Raw genomic sequence first — 17073 nt, 5'->3', positions numbered from 1 at the left:
GAATTTCAAAGGACACTGGATTCACAGCTACCTACTGCACTTAAGGCTTAATTCCTTAAAGATCCTAAAAACTCTGTTATGGCCAAATATCCACAAACACTCTCTCATACTGCCTTTTCAGCAGATTCCTTTGATTTAGAAAGGTACCTCCTGTCAATAGTAAACAGTTAAAAACTCCAAGGACTATGTGTATGCCTGTTGTGTGTATTAAATATATATTATTGTTAAATACATATTATATGGAGTAGTTATGAATTCAAATACATATACACACATACAAATTGTTGATACTGGTTTCCTTTGGGAGAGGAAACTGGGGATGATGGAGTGGAATAGGGGTGAAAATGTTACCTCTCTGAGGTGTTACGTTTTCTTCATATTGCACATTTAAAGAAGTTTTCTAGGTAGTGATTTCATAGGTTATTTTGGTTTTTCTCTTAAAATTTTTATACTAAAAAAATCAATAACAGGAAATGTTGCTAAAAACAACTCATCCATAAACTCCAAGGTTACTCTAAAGAATTGGTCAAATCTGAAATTAGCCAACATGTATATTCTAATTACTCTCCCAACTTAATTAGAAATCAGTCTTTTTCCAAAATTAAAATGGTAACATGTGATTTCTACTTTGAGTTCAGCCTCAGTTTTCACATCTTCAACTCTAAGGGAGTAAGGGAAGCATTAGGAGATGTGTTGAAGGGAAAGTCTTTCTTGTTTGCGTGTATGTTAAAAAAAAAAAAAAGCAAACCACACTCTAGAATGACTAATTTTCAGTACATACCTCTAGTCCACCATCCTGGTAATTCTCCAGTAATCTCTGTACAAAATTTTCAACTATTTGTGGTCTGATAACTGAAAAGTTTTCTCTCATGACTTGGTGTTTCCAAAGGTCTAGGGGAGAAACATACCAACACCAGTACCAGAAAATATTGAACAACCATTAATAGCTACGAGATGGCAACTGTCTGAGACATAACACTGGACACAAGCTGTCACTTCCAAATACACAAAAACTAATGGGTGAGGCAGGGGAGGGGAGGTGGTGGTTGAGGACACAGGATCCTCCAGAACATGGGAATAAGGAAGATCTCTAACAAGATTCCTAACAAAAAGATTTGGAAAAGTACCTCTGAAGTCCAGTGAACAATATTTTGTTACCATAACTAAAAATCCCAAATCAAATATAATTATTAATCCTATATGGCATCTGTTTTCATAAAGTCCCTATATGTATCTGAACAATTATTTGGACCTAACACAACGATCAGAAATAAATGAAGAGCTATTATATTTATCTATTTAAGTACATTCCTGGTGTTACAAGGCAAAATTAATTTGAATGCAGAGTTAATAAAAAAAGAGGAGGAAATCCAAAAGAGAGAAGAAAGAGTCACACATTAGAAATGTTGAGAGCCGCAGAAGATGAACTTTAGCTCCTGCACTGAAGCAGCAACAGGGCTGACACACATGTGATGAGGCATATACACAGTTATTCAGAATAGCATTGCTGAGGACAGCAAAAACTTAGAAACAATACACAAACTGTGGTATATCCTTCCAATGGGATAGTATGCAGCTGTAAAAAAAGAGAAGAATTTCTCCATGTACTGATGTGAAAAGAACCATAGATTAAGCGGAAAATGCAAGGTGTAGAAAAGTGGGTATAAAATGCTATCTTTTAAAAGAAAGATACAGAAAATAACAATAAAGGGAGAGGCTATCCCCTCAAGTCTATTCAAGGTCATTGGTCCAAATATTTGCCTTTCTCTGATATCATCACTTCTCCCCTCTTTCCTGAATCATTCACAAGAGCACACATTTCTCCCACCTCATAAAAATTCTCCACTTGACCCCATTTCCCCTGTCAGCTTTTGCCTCATTTCTTTGCTCCCTTTCTAGCAAATCTCTCAGAAAGAGATGTCTATACTTAATGTCTGTGACTTCTCTCAAAATCCTTCTTAGACCCACTCACACAGCTTTTACCTTTCACTCCACTGAAACTGATTTTGTCATAAACACCAGTGACCTCAACATGGCTAAAGCCAGTGGTTTTACTTGACTGCCAATAACATTTCACACAATTTTTCACTTCCTCTTTCTTGAGAAACTTCCATCACCAGACGTTGGGACACCACCCTGTCCTAGTTTTCCTCTACCTCACTGTTCCCTGTAGGTTCCTTTTGCTGGTTCTCCTCCTGCCTCCCCCCTCTACCACCAGCTCTTAACATTAGAGTGTCCTAGGACTCAGCCCTTGGTTCACCGTTTTTGTTTTTCCTATCTGCACTCACCCCCTTGGCTATCTCATTTAGTATCATGGCTAAATACCATCTGTATACTGACAACCCTCAAATTTAGATCTAATATCCACTTGGCATCTCTTCTTGGATGTCTAAAAGGCATTTCAAATTTCACTTGTGCATAATTAAATTTCTGATCTTCCCTCCCTAACTTGCCATCTCAACTGATGGCAATTCAGTTTCCCCAGTTGCTCAGGTCAAAAGCCTTGGAGTCATCATGGACTCTTCTCTTTTTCCCAAACCCTATACCCAGTTCATCAGTGACTACTTTAAAAATATGCCCAGAATCTTACCACTTAATACTTCCACTGCTCCCAACCTTGTTTGATTCACCATCTCCTCTTGCCTGGATTACTGCAATAGCCTCAAAACCAGCCTCTCCCTTCTTCCACCCTTTGTTCCCAACATAGCAGCCAGAGAGATTCTATTCAAATGTAAGTCAGATCATGCCACTCAAAATCTGGGACAGGCTCCCCATCACATTCAGAGTAAACACTGAAGTCCTTGCAAGCTCCTGCACAGTCTGTTGTCCTTTCATGCTTCCTCTCTGACTTCATCTCCTACTACTCTTCCTCACTCTCTCCACTCCAGCCACACTTGGGTCTTTGCTGTTCCATGAATATGACAGGCATGCTCTGCTTCGGGCCTTTGTATGGGCTGTCTTTCTGTCTGGAATGCTCTTCCCCCAGATACCCACACAGCTAACTCCCTCACCTTCTTCAACTCTGCTCAAAACGTCACTTTCTCAGTGAAGTCTATCCTGACTACCCTATTTAAAATTACAATGTGCCCCTTTGAACCTTCACACCACCATCCTCCTCACTCCATTATTTTCTTATTTCTTATGTTCATTGATTATTGTCTGTCTACCCCCTTCTAGATGATAAATTCCATGAGAGTAAGGATTTTTGCTCCATGACAGTTAGGATGTACAGTAGTCTTCCCTTATTCGTGGTTTTGCTTTCTGCAGTTTTAGTTACCTGTGGTCAACTGCAGTCTGCAAATATTAAATGGAAACTTGCAGAAATAAACAATTCGTTAAGTTTTAAATTGAGCACCATTTTGAGTAGCACAATGAAATCTTGGGCCATCCTGCTCCATCCCGCCCCACCCGGGATCCCCAACCACTAACATAGTCTCCTGACATCCAACCATGGACGTCATAATGGCCCGATGATCCAGGGTCACCTGAAGCAGACGATCGTCTTTCTGACCTGTCGTTAGAAGATCAACAGAAGCCCAGTGCTAAATCACAATGCCAACGTCATTCGCCTCACTTCCTCTCATCACGTATGCATTTTATCATCTCACACCAACCCAAGAAGAAGGGTGAGTACAGTACAATATTTCGAGAGAGATCACATTCACGTAACTTTTTTATAATATATTGTTATAAGTGTTCGATTTTATTATTAGTTATTGTTCATCTCTCACTGTGCCTAACTTATAAATTAAACTTTATCGTAGGTATGCATGTATAGGAAAAAAACACAGTATACTATATAAATCATATATATCTATATCTATATCTATATCTATATCTACATATATAGGGTTTGGTACTATCCCTGGTTTTAGGCATCCACTAGGGGTGTTGCAACATACTCCCTACAGAAGAGGGAGGACTACTCTATGCCCAAAACAGTGCTTAAAATATATAGCCTAGAAAATAGCAGGTGCTTAGGAAATAGGCATTGAATAAAAGAATGAAATAGTATATATATAAAAAGCACTGAAAAGGATATATTAAAAACTGAAAAAGATGATTACATAGGGGTGGCAGAAGGGGGTCAATGGTGGCAACAAGCCTGCTAAATATATATGTTTTATGTCATTTTGAGTTTTGAACCAGGTAAATGCATTATCTGTTAAAAAATAAAATCAAATTTAAAAGTAATATGACAGTGCTGGAACAATGAAGTATGTCAACACTCTTTAACTTCCATATGGGAGAGCAAAAGTACTTGTGTACGTAATCATTTTGTGTGAGGCCTACTTCCTCGCCCATGGCCCCAGGAGAGTCTTTTTTTTTTTTTTAATTGAGGTATAATTGACCTACTACATTGTGTTAGTTGCAGGTGCACAACATAGTGATTCAATATTTCTATACATTACAAAATGATCACCACCATAAATCTAGTTACCATCTGTCACCAAAGTTATTACAATATTATTAACTATATTCCCTCTGCTGTACATTTTGTCCCCATGACTCACTTACTTTGTAATTGGAAGCTTGCACCTCTTAACCTCACTCACCTATTTCTCTCCTCTTCCCACTCCGGGGGAGTCCTGAAACTGACAGAGCCGTAGGGCTTCAGAGGTGGAAGCCAAGCCCCGCCCCACTCCCTTTTCTGTTGGGGGTGGGGTTGGCCACCAGCTAGTGTACCCACAGGGCCTCTCCCTGCCCCCACCTGTTTCTAATTTTAGATGAGATTTCCTACTCATACTTTCATTTTCAGACGGGAGACTCAGTGCACACAAGAACAAGCGTCCAGCAAAATCCTCCCCGAAATGTGGATATGACAGAGCAGGAGCCTCTGGTATTTGCACTTATTATTTATCAGGGGTCCTGTTTTTCAAAATGGAACTCAACATTTCTTCTACAATTGGCTACTTTCCATCATAAACAAATAAATCTGATTTTGCTTTTTCTTTAGGATAATAAAGGTGAATAGACATATCACCACTGTCCTAACATAGTTGAAGTAGAAAATCCAAGAGTTAATGTTGTGCCTAGAAGTTCATACTTCTAAGATGTTTAAGACTTCCATAAGTCTAAACTTTGACAAGACAGAGCTCATGTATGTTTCAGAAATGCTCAGATAAGAAACTGGATACTTTTTCCAGGGTACTCTCCTGGCAGGTCTCTGGCTCACAGATAATCCTTGCCAGGGGCCACACACTTCTAGTTTGGGGATCTTCACCTGGCAAATGCCCACAGAGCTGGTTTGGGGTTTAGCTATGGGTTCAGCTAAGGGGGTAATATTTTACTGAAGTGTTGGGAATTCTTCCCTCATGCTTCCTCCTCCTGAGTTCAAGTGCAGACATGCACCTGCATCTGTAGGCAGGAGTCAGGCGAAGTCAGGATGAGAAGAATTCATCCCAGAGAAACAGTTCCTGGCCAGGTGGTGTTGGTGGTTTCCAAATGTGTCCCATTTTAGGTGTGTGTGTGCATGGCTTCTTTAAGACAATGCATGGAGATGGGAGGGAGATAGCACACTGGGGGTACAACTGCGGTTTTTTCTTCCCTCTCACTCTGTTCCTAGGTCATTTGACTGAAGGAAACTTTGACTTCCTGGTGGCCAAACGACTTCCCCTCTCCTCCTCTCTGAACACCCCACACCCACACAGCCCCCTCCTTCTGAAGGGCACCTGGTTTGGCAGCACTTCACTTCTCTAACACAACCACCAACGCTCTGCACCTGAGGGGCCCCTGCATCCTAAGCCAAGGCAGAGTTGAAATTTGAAGGCACACAACTGCCAATCACGTTGTTCTCTTGATCAGCTGGGTGGCTGGGGGCAACTGGTAGGTTGAAAACCTTATTGCTTCAAGCATATGTATGAATTTTGTACTCCTGTGTTTCTCAAACTACTTCCCAGAACACTAGTTCTTTGAGGTGATGAAAGATATTCCCAAGGGAATAAAAGGGTTCTGTGGTCAAATAAATTCAAAGAACATTTCATACTCTCTCTCTCTGGAGATTCAACACACAGTAGGATAGTAAAGGCTCTGAGAAAGTCTGGAGTAAAGGAACCTTTCTAACATTATTTACTCCCAGTTTCTGAAACTTATTTTTAAAAAGCAAATAAAACCCTTCTTCCCTAACCCCTGCAAAACACAGTAGAAATCCTCCTGTCCAATGCAATCAAGGCTAAGAGTTGGTTCGTCAATCATAAGAAGTCTGTTAAACCAGAGAATGCTTAAAAAATGACATGCACTATCTTAAACATTTTATTTAAATTAAAAATACACAAATAGGGCTTCCCTGGTGGCGCAGTGGTTGGGAGTCTGCCTGCCGATGCAGGGGACATGGGTTCGTGCCCCGGTCCCGGAAGATCCCACGTGCCGCGGAGCGGCTGGGCCCGTGAGCCATGGCCGCTGAGCCTGCGTGTCCGGAGCCTGTGCTCCACAACGGGAGAGGCCACAACAGTGAGAGGCCCGTGTACCACAAAAAAGACCCAAACAAACACAAATATAAACATTTGCCAATCTTCTAACATAGAGCCTAGGCTTTTTCTTTGTATGTACCCACTCACTGGAGTTCTGTACCATCTTTCCTCTATAAATCATAATACATAGTGTGTGGTCTACAATTTCTAGTGTGTGTGTGTTTTCGGCGTGTTTCTCTTTAAGGAGAGAAATCTTAAAGACCATGAAACAATCCAAAAGCATCATCTTTTGTTTTTTTAAAAGAAGTTTTAGGTTCACAGAATAATTGAACAGACAATTCAGGGCGTTCCCATAAATCCCCTGCACCCTCACCCAAAACATACAGCCTCCCCGGCTATCAACATCCCACACCAGTGTGGTACATCTGCTACAACTGATGAACATACATTGACACATCACTATCATCCAAAGTCCACAGTGTACATTACAGTTCACTCTTGTGAAACTATGGGTTGGACAAATGTATAGTGGCATGTATCCACTACTGTAGTATCATACAGAATAGTTTCATTGCCCTAAAAATCCTCCGTGCTCTGTTATTCATTGTTCTCTCCTCTCTCAACTGCTGGCAACCACTGATCTTTCTACTGTCTCCATGGTTTTGTCTTTTTTTGAATGTCACATAGTTGGAATCATACAATATGTAGCCTTTTCAGGTTGGCTTCTTTCACTTAGTAATATACATTTAAGCTTCCTTCATGTCTTTTCATGATTTTATAGCTCATTTCTTTTTAGCGTTCAGTAATATTCCGTTGACTGGATGTACCACAGTTTATCTATTTCAACTTAGTTTTTAGAGAACAGATCTTTCTTTTTGTACTCCTATTTCATTGGTTTACATAATAATTAAATTACTCAAACACAATGACAAGTAAAACTGGCACAAACAGGTTTGGAGCAAACAACGATCAATGATGCTAGGTAAACATATGCAACCCAAAGGCTGTGATTAGTGAGTACTTTGCTGGCTTGTGCTACCAAAGGAATGGAAAGCTTCAGGTCATCCATGAGTCTGTTAGTGAAGGGGGGTTGGGAGAACTACTGCATTAACATGCTGAGGAGTTAGTATTCCAGGGCACACTTCTGGGGAAATGCTGACTTAGCCCATGTTCTCCCAAATGTTTTGATTGTGCTTCCTTCAAGAAAAGCATTTTTGTTCACTCACCTTTAACATATGTCTGTTTATGTATTCATAACTACCTCCAGTACTATCGATGGCTAATATTGCAAAGCATGATGTACATAGGGTGAGATTCATCAACAATAAGAATGAATCTCAATCCACATTCCCAATAGTTTCTTTGACTTAAAAAAAAGTTTTGTCTGACTTCTTAGATGTGATTAGGTTATCTTTTTTAACCCCATAATGTGGCTAAAGATAAGCATGTACTAGGATTAGTACTGTCAACTCTACTCTTTCTTATTATTCTCTTGTGCATTGCCTCCCCGTGGTCACTTCAGGACGCCTTAGTGTAGCGCGAAACATGGGCTTCTTACATACAGACGTAATCTATTTAGAAGTTCTAGTATTTTCTTCCCACACCCCTGGGATATATGCCTCCACTTTGGAGGCTGCTGGCCTTATAAACTTCTCAGAGAAATTTAGAAGATCAATTAAAAATTACTTCAATGCCAAAATGTCAAAGATGGGGAATGACAGAGCCTTTTTGAATCAGTGGTGCCCATCTCTCTGTTAAGCAAGCCGTGAGGATATCTGGGGCTGCTTTTGATCACTCTCAGGGGAGCACAAGCTACCAAGAACTAGCACCAGACCAGGTGTGGCTGCCACATTTTCAGATGTTCACTGACAAACTGGAAGCTCATTCAGAAGCTATATAAAAAGATTAAGCTCCAAGACAAGGTGGGGAGGAGGGAAGGAAATAGGGGAGAAATATTCGAGCCTGTGATGTCCCCTGTTCTCAAGACTCTCCATTCCCAACTCCCTCTGGAGAAACCCCTAGCCCCAAGCTAACCTTGACCACAAATGGTGATCTCTGCATGAAGAAGCAGCCCCTGTTGGAAGCCCAATCCACTATGGCTGCTTCTTGCTGCTGAGATGAACAGTAGGTGAGTGCGAGTTCCAGGTTTTATCACCCTCTTCCACATACCCAGCCCACAGAGGTCTCAGGAAGACTAAGACGAAGAATATAAAAGCACCCCTAGCACACAGTGGGGACTCCATCACTTGTACTAGGGGAACTCAGCACAGGAGAAGACCTAGGCCTCTCCACCGAATCATGCTGAACCATGATTCAAAAACAAAACCCAACAATAACAAAACACCCTCATTACTGGCATTTATTTAAAAAATCTTAAGAGTACAGACTCTGAACAAGACTTTAGAATTGGCCAGTATACTCTAGGTTTTGGTAAGGTTTGGTAATATCAACCTTACCACCATTAAAAATAACTCTACCCCTCCCCTTTGCCTGACTCCCACCAGCCCCTTACTGAAGGCCCTTTCCAAGCACAGCTGACAAGCACCCTGCACAAGGCAACACATAGCACAGCTGCCAAGCAAAGACACTTCCCCCCCGGGCCCCCACCCGGAAGTCTCAGAAGCATCACAGCCCTGAAACGTGCAGATGGTTGCACCTGCCCTGTGCTTGTGGATTTTCTCCAAGGACTCAGAAGGGAACCGCCTGGATGCAGCAAACACAGCACAAACAACAGTCGCTTTGTGTCTTGTTAAATGTTCTGTAATCAGAGCTCAACCACACTCCACTCTCTGGTGACAGCCAGAGATGCCCATTTGGTGGGGGCTTGCTCTCTCACTGCAAAGCCTTTTCCCAAAGTCCTGCTTACAGAATTCAGTTGCTCGAAGCACTGATAAAACCACAGTGTCTTAGATGCCCACAAAGGTTATTAATTAACATTACAATGTCTGTGAACCTTGTCTCAAAAGGAAACCATTATTTATTTTGTTAGTCAAACAACTCCCCTTAGCTCAAAGGTTGTGGATTTTCCTACAGAATTAGTAGGAGTTAGGAGTAGACACTGTAGTTCAGAAAGGACCGGCCACATAATCTATGGTGCCCCATGAAAAATAAAAACGCAGGCCTTGTTCAAAAAGCAGGAAAGAAGTGCCATTAAAGGTACTTATAAAATGTAAGTACCAACATTATAAAATATAAAATGTTCTTCTTTCTTCTTCAGTCTCTCTCTTGACCTGTCACAGTGTTTTTGTTTTTAATGTTGGCTCCTTGGCATGGGGATGCGCGCAGGGGTACCAGGGGCCCCACCCTGTGACTGGTGCATGAATGCACCTGGTCTACTAGCTACTGGACTGAGGCTTCATGCCGAGCCAGGGGCGAAGAAGTTGAGGTGGGCGTCTCCTCTTCCTTCAGGCCCATTGCTCCTATCTACCGCGGATGGGCAACCCCAAGGGTATTGCAACCTCTGCCCTGGGATATTCTAGGTTCCCAGGGATGGACAACAAGCTCACACCCAGTGAGTCACCCATCAAACATAGCCTGGTGCTGCCAGTCTGGGGTCCCTGAAATACTGTCAGGTACACATGCCCCACACATGCCCTCGCCGTGCTCAGGCCCCCACTGGGTGGGGAGTGGCAGCCATTGCTGGATGCAGATGGTGAGGGGGAAGTTAGTGGTGCCTGGGGTGCCAGAGGGCAGAGGAGCAGGCAGCTGAGAACTCCTCCTGGCAAGGTGGGGAGGCAGCAGGAGTGTGTGTGAGCCCAGGCTACAAGCCTTTGGTGCATCCTCCATTGACTCACTGGATGCCACTTACAAAATACAAATTCTAAGTGAAAATGAAGAGTACAAGATGGAACCTACAAAGCATTAAACCCCAAGTGCCCCTGTGAGAGTCCTGTGGGAGTGTACTAGTCACTTGCCCATTAAGTCACCCTGACTTTAGACCTCAAATGAAACAATTTTGATTGTCTTCCTATCCCAAATATATGTATTTCTAAGATATATATTTATATACGCTTATATATAAGAAAAAGCTTTATGTGTTTCCCCCATTTCAACTTTATATCAGCTATGAGTTAATCAGCAGAGACTGAAGTTTACAAATGTTTTCTACTTAAAAGTCCTTTAAGTCAAGAATATATATCAAAACGGTAAAAGTACTTCTCTCTGAGCACAGGGAACTATAGTCAATATCTTATAATAAACTACAACAGAAAAGAATCTGATAAAGAATATATAACTGAATCACCAGAAACTAATACAACCTTGCAAATCGACTATACTTCAATAAAAAAAACTTTTTTTAAGTACTTATTTCTTGGGCCAAGGTGTTAAAAAGTAATTTTTATACTATTTTCTGGGCGTTGTAGTGTTTTTGTTTTTGTTTTTCCATGAATATGGACACATGGATTGCTTTCATAATTAGGAAAAAAAATAAAAATGTTATTTTATAAAGTAATAAAATAAACATACTTTACCTATAGGGAGAGTATGCTGCTCCTTGGACTTTTCTGATACAACTAGTGTTATCTCTCTGTTAACTTAATACCTCCTGGATCATATGAATTTCAAGATTTTCCAGAAGTTTCTGAAGCTAGCGTAAGAGTTTGAGAGCCACTCTCCACTATTGGCTTATACTCTAGGCTCCTAAATTCTTGCATAAGGGCCTTGGGCTGGGTCCAGTCCTTTTGTTACTCTCTCCTGGGGAAGAAGAAACGGGTTCCTTTTTTGGGTTCCCAAGTGGGGTAGATGCACCTTTTTGGAGACAGACATCTTTTCTTCCTGGCCCACATCTTGATTGATAAAATATATCCCTTTTTACCAGGTTCTGCTCAATTGCAAAGTGCTCAATGTCCGAAGCGACCTCTTGTGTTTTGGAGTCTCTAAATGTGGCCAGGAATTTCATGAGCTGTTATTATAAGAAGCGCTTAGGTCTGAAACTCAATTTAGATACCAAGGAGGATTTCACGGGAAGATTTAAAACTCCATACATGATCAAGAAAAAACTATGTTCCAATACCCCTGAGCTCTTACTCTACCCATTATGCTTGCAAAGCCCACGTTTCTCCCTGTCAGAGGACCCAGGTGCTAGAGAGGAAGCAGAGTTCAGAAGGGTAAGCAACGGGCTTGGGACTGGGGTGTGTGTGTGGGCAGGGGGTGGGGGTGGGGGCGAGTGCTGAGTTCTCCTGGATGCTCAGTGGACATGCACCTCTGCACTTACACCCAACCAGCTAGAGTCATTGTTCCCTGTTACAATAAGCACAGCCAGGCAGAGCCCGCATCCCAGGACCAAGAGGAACAAACACTTGGGAAAACAACCCCTCCACATAGACCATCAACACACACCAAATAGACTAGTACAGAAATTGTGTTGTCTTATTCTCAGAAAAACAATCACAGGAGCTATTTTAAATATTCCACTTCCATGAGTGTGCGTGTTGCAGGGGAGATACCTGTGTGCAGGATTTTATGTTTAAGATGCTAGTGGTTATGTTTTCTATTGTCTTTTTTTTTTTAATTTGAGGAAAATAAAAATATGAAAACCTAGACTTACAGAACTGAGATGTTAAAGGGTAGTTATTTGCTTAATCAAAGCCCCACATACCTTTACATACTGAGTTTCCTCAGAGTCTGTTCAGCAATTTACAAACCCTCAATAAACACTTATCTTCTTAGCAAAAACACCACTTGGGTATATCTGTAGTTTTACATGCTAATGTCATAAAGCAAATTTTCAAGTCAAGTTCAAGATAACTCCTGCAATGGACTTGAGGACACGGGGTGCGGGGGGAGGGGGAAGCTGGGGTGAAGTGAGAGTGGCATAGACATATATACACTACCAAATGTAAAATAGATAGCTAGTGGGAAGCAGCCGCATAGCACAGGGAGATCAGCTCGGTGCTTTGCGACCACCTAGAGGGGTGGGATAGAGAGGGTGGGAGGGAGGCTCAAGAGGGAGGGGATATGGGGATATATGTATGCATATGGCTGATTCACTTTGTTGTACAACAGAAACTAACACAGTATTGTGAAGCAATTATACTCCAATAAAGATCTATTAAAAAAGAAAAGAAAAAGAAAAAAAAATAGCTCCTGCATACCTGCTGAGTTTTTATTTCAATTTCTGAAGCTCCTTTAGGGGGAAGAGTAGACTTACTACTTATTATAAGTCCTTCAAATTCATCTTCTTTCCTGATCCGCCTAGCTATAGCTTTCATGCTAGGGTAGAGAATGTGAGTTCTATTAAAGAAGAGAGACAGAAATTAACAAACATTTTTTCTCTTTCAGATTCTCTGACAATTCTTTTCATTCATGTTCTGTTTCCTGTCATCATGCATAAACCTCCCAAGTCATCACAGACACTTACATCGACATCTAAATCCACCACAGTTACCACTCCCTTAGTCAATATTAAATCGTGAGGCCTTTTCCCACTGGGCACATTTAATTTCAGTCTTCATTCTTCAAAATATTGACAAGTCTCCTCACTCCCTGTTTACCAGGAAAGCTGACTGTCATAACTCATAAGATAGACAATTTGGACTAGGCCACCAAAGTGAGCCCTAATACCCTCAGTAAGGCCCTGGGGTGGTGGTTGGGTGCTTAGTGAATGCTTGTTTGGTTACAGACACATGGCAGAAACCACATGCCTTTCCCACCAGCTAAGTCACCCCAGCCAGGGCTTGAAGTTGAGAAAACAACCCAGCACTCTGCATACTGAACACCTCATGCTGCACCATATTGTACCCTTGGCTGTGATGCCTGAGGCTCTCAGAGACTCATTAGACTTGGGTCTAATGGGGCGGAGAGCGGAGAGGAGGTCACGGCAGCAGCACTCCCCACTCAATTCTCGCTGGGATCCTATGAGCTAAAAAGCTTAGAGTTAGCACTGAAGGGACACTTCAGAAGCACCAGTTCCCAGGGACAGAACTCTGGGAAAATGATATACAGTGTTGCTCAGTGGAACCCAGGGCTGTCCCTGCAGTCAATAGAACTCAGCTTTTCCCGTAAAGCACTGTTCACAGAGACACACTGCCCAGCTTCCTCTGTGATCAGTGGGGCTAGGCATGCCAAATTCATGGACCAAACGTCACCCTCAGAGCAAGGGCAGTCATCTGCCAGATCCCAGGTTCCACTCCTTCACATGAATTTCCCCCTGAGCACACTCACCCATAGAGCTCCGAGAACTGTTTGTGGAGAGAGGGAGAATTGATGTCCCGGCCTCACAGCTTGAGTCGGCCCCAGTGCTCCTTTAGCGCTTCCAGTTGCTTCCAGAGCACCAGAAATGATCTCAGCAAAGCAAGGGACATCACTGCATCACACGGGCCCCCCAGCAGTCTGGAGGTCTTTGGGCTGCTTTGGAACCGGCTTCTGAATCCTTGTACTCTGGACAAATCTGGCTGAAAGCATTACAGAAATTCTTTTTTTTTTTTATTAGTCATAGACCCCTACAGGATGACCTTTTACATTCATTCAGCTCATGCAGAATGAAGTCTTTGGAGAATGACTTTTCTCCCCAGGAGTAATGGTTTACAGGCCAGCAGCACATGTAGAGCTTAGAGAGTGTAAGCGTCCTTCCTGAATAGACAGTATATAGAAAGGAGAGAAATGTCTCCATTTCAAGTTTCTGCTTGAGCTGTGAACCACTCACTTTAAAACTCTTTTACTTGGGTGCCAACATTTTATCTGCCGTTGAAAAATTGAGCCTTTCATATTTAGCCTCTGCATTTTGGAAAGAGCTCTTCCACACACTCAAGATTTAACAACCCATCGTGGTAGAGCTATATTATAACTTTAAATTGGGGATTTTACCCATTTTATGGGTAAGGAAATGGAAACTTAAGTTTATCTTATCTCCTATTCCTCCTCCCATCCTTTAAAAGTTAGGCAGAGAACATGTCTCTTGATTTGAATTTATTATTCAATAGGAAATTTCACTTTAAAATTATGATTTGTTCATTCATTCTTTGGTGCTTTCATTAAATAAGTGTTTGTTGAGGGGCTGCTGCGAGCCCAGGAGGACGTGGAGGGAATAAGGTTTTCAGGTCCCTGCTCTCCTGCACCAGCGATGTGAGGGCCAGGGCTACCCAGAAAGTGACAGACAGAAGGGGAACCTGTATCCCACCCTCAGCCTGAAGACAGTGTCTCAGTTATAGGAAAAGGAGCTTTCCTTTGCACACCTGGACCATGATGTTATGACAGGAAGGGACGCAGAGGACATTCAGGTAACAATACCTTGGACACTCAAGTTTCCTGGTCAGGAACAGGAAGAACCACCACATGATGTAACTGGACCCTAGATCAGTGCTATTAACATATGGGGAAGGTAGGATGGGGGTGGGGCCTCCAGAAAGAGAGGTGGTTAGGGGGAGAACTACAAGCAAGACCAAGGGGAGAGTGAACTCCCGCCAACAGCTGGCAACCCTTCCACCTAGTAGCCTACCTCCTCAACAATCAGCTAATTCATGCGTTTCCAAATTTATTTTATCCTCAGAAGCCTTTCAGCAAATGAAATCTTACTCAGTGACCCAAGATATCCAAAAGACCAAGGCCAAGCGTGGTGACAAGGAGGGGGCTGCCTACAGGCCATGTAGTTGGGCCCCTCCACTCAAAAAGCCCCAAGGTGCCTCTGAGGAACCCAGGGCTCCTGGGACCATTCTAAAGGTCCTGAGCTAATCCATCACCTTCACTTGGGAGTCTTAGAGACTGAAGTCTAAGAGGTCATAGAACTGGTGGCATAGCTGGGACAGGAAACCTAGAGTCCTAAGTCACAGGCAGTATAAATTCCAGGGCTGCCTATTGTCTATGAATATTGAAATACTCTTAAATGGAACCAATCATAAAATAAAACCAATTAAAATAAATAATAGTTTAAAAGCAAACTTACCTTGTTAATATATTCCTGTTAAGAGAAGTCTTCTCTTCCTAAGTGTTTTACAGGATGGGAGAAGGAACAGGAAACAGGATAAAGAACAAGGCAGGGGAGGGCAGAATTGTCAGGGAAAGATGGTAATCCATCAGAAACAGGGCCAAAAGAGAGTAAACAGAAGGACCAAAGGGCCCTTTGGCAGGCTTCTTGTTCTTGGCACTACTTGGTCTATATCCAGCTTTGCAAATGCTCCCTCTGGGTGAGGCATTGAATCCCGCTGTGGAATTTAGTTGGCACATCTAGCATACTTCATTTTCCACTAGTTGGCCTGAAATGGACTTGTGACTCAGTTTTAGCCAGTGAGACACAAGAAAAATCTACTGGAAGTCTTCTGAAAAAGATTTCCCTCCTTGATAAAAAGACAAAGCCCCTTAAGGAGAAAGCTTTTTTGCTCCTGTCTTCATCTTACAAGGATGAGGGAGACATTTTACTGACATACCCAGGATGGCAGAGCTGGGTGCCTGCACCAACATGAACTGCCTCCTTCTCGACCTGTTTGGAAAGATTAATACACTTTCTAATTTAAGTCATGACTAGTTACTTCTAGCAGGTGCACCCTAACTGGCACAGAGGGGTATTGGCTCAAAGGTGGGAGATCAGATAAAGCTTCTGAAAGAGTGGTTTGGAAGTTGAAATCTGAAGGATAAGTAGGAGTTAATCAGATGATGAAGCAGAGAGTGGGAGGACAGGGAAGTTTTCCACCAGAGGGGCCAGTTTGCATGAAGGTACTGAGGAGAGAGCATGTTGCATCTGACAAAATAAAAGGAGTTGAGGGTAGAGATATTGGCATGATTCAGGTTGTGAAGATCTGGTTAAGGCACCCAGACTCTATTCTCAGGGCAGTTGGAAGTCATTGAAGAGTTATAGGAGGGAAGTGACATAATCGGGTTTGCATTTTAAAATACTATCCTGGTGAGTGGACGTGAAGGAGGCAAAGGGAATACAGGGAGTCCTTTGGAGGTTATGATCTTGGCCCAGCATTAGGAGATGACAGTGATTTGGACTGGTGGAGGGGAGTGCTGAGGGAGGATGGAGAAAACTTGAAAGATATTAAAATAATAGGATAGTAGAACTTGGTGTCTGATTGTGGGGTATGATAGACAGAAATCAAAGATGGGTGTCCAGATTTTTTTTGCCTGGGTAACTGGGCAGGTGGTGGTTAACTGACAGGGAATAAGGAAGGAGGAGCACCTTTAGGGGCAGTAAAATGAGCTCAGTTTGGGACACGGTATCTCTGAGATGGAACAAGGCAGTTGAACATATGAATCTGATAGGATTGAGATTTGGACTAGACATATAAATTTTGGAATCATTGCATAAAGCCATCCAAGTTATAAAATTAGCTGGGTTTGCCCATGGAGAGGGCGAGGAGTGGAGCAATATCATGGATAAGAGTATGAGGGAGCTCCGGGGCCTGACTGTTAGGTTGGAACCTGCGTTTCTTTTCTCTCTCGGCAAGTGACTTTTAGGCATATCATTTAACCTTTTTGAGTTTTGGTATTCTTACCTGTAAAATGAGAATAATGAAAGTACCTACCTCATAGGATTATTGTGAGAATTAAAGAAATTAATAGTTAATAAAGCCTCTGAACAGATCTCAATCATAGACATTATTAATTAATAATGATCTATTAATAGTGTTCAGGGCCAACTTATTGATTAGACACAGAAGGCACAGTGCTTAGGGCCCACAAAATGTTTTAATTTCTTTTAAAATCAGAAAGAAAAAGAATATTTAGG

The 17073-nt window shown here is 42.2% G+C and overlaps 1 protein-coding gene across 1 annotated transcript in view; it reads right to left on the bottom strand.

Moving 5' to 3' along the window:
- The window catches only part of LOC307195478 (uncharacterized protein), a gene marked incomplete at its 3' end in the record, with an annotated part of 167192 nt that overhangs the window by 27115 nt on the left and 123004 nt on the right, over nt 1-17073 (bottom strand). Inside the window, 6 exon segments of the mRNA XM_079939601.1 lie at nt 782-891; nt 10883-10947; nt 10949-10998; nt 12506-12644; nt 13575-13627; nt 13631-13804. Coding sequence (XP_079795727.1) covers nt 782-891; nt 10883-10947; nt 10949-10998; nt 12506-12644; nt 13575-13627; nt 13631-13804 — 591 coding nt within the window.

The sequence above is a fragment of the Stenella coeruleoalba genome (assembly GCF_951394435.1).
Source record: "Stenella coeruleoalba genome assembly, chromosome: 12".
NCBI lineage: Eukaryota > Metazoa > Chordata > Mammalia > Artiodactyla > Delphinidae > Stenella > Stenella coeruleoalba.
Note: the sequence above shows the minus strand (reverse complement) of the source record. Positions and strands in the feature narration are given on the sequence as shown.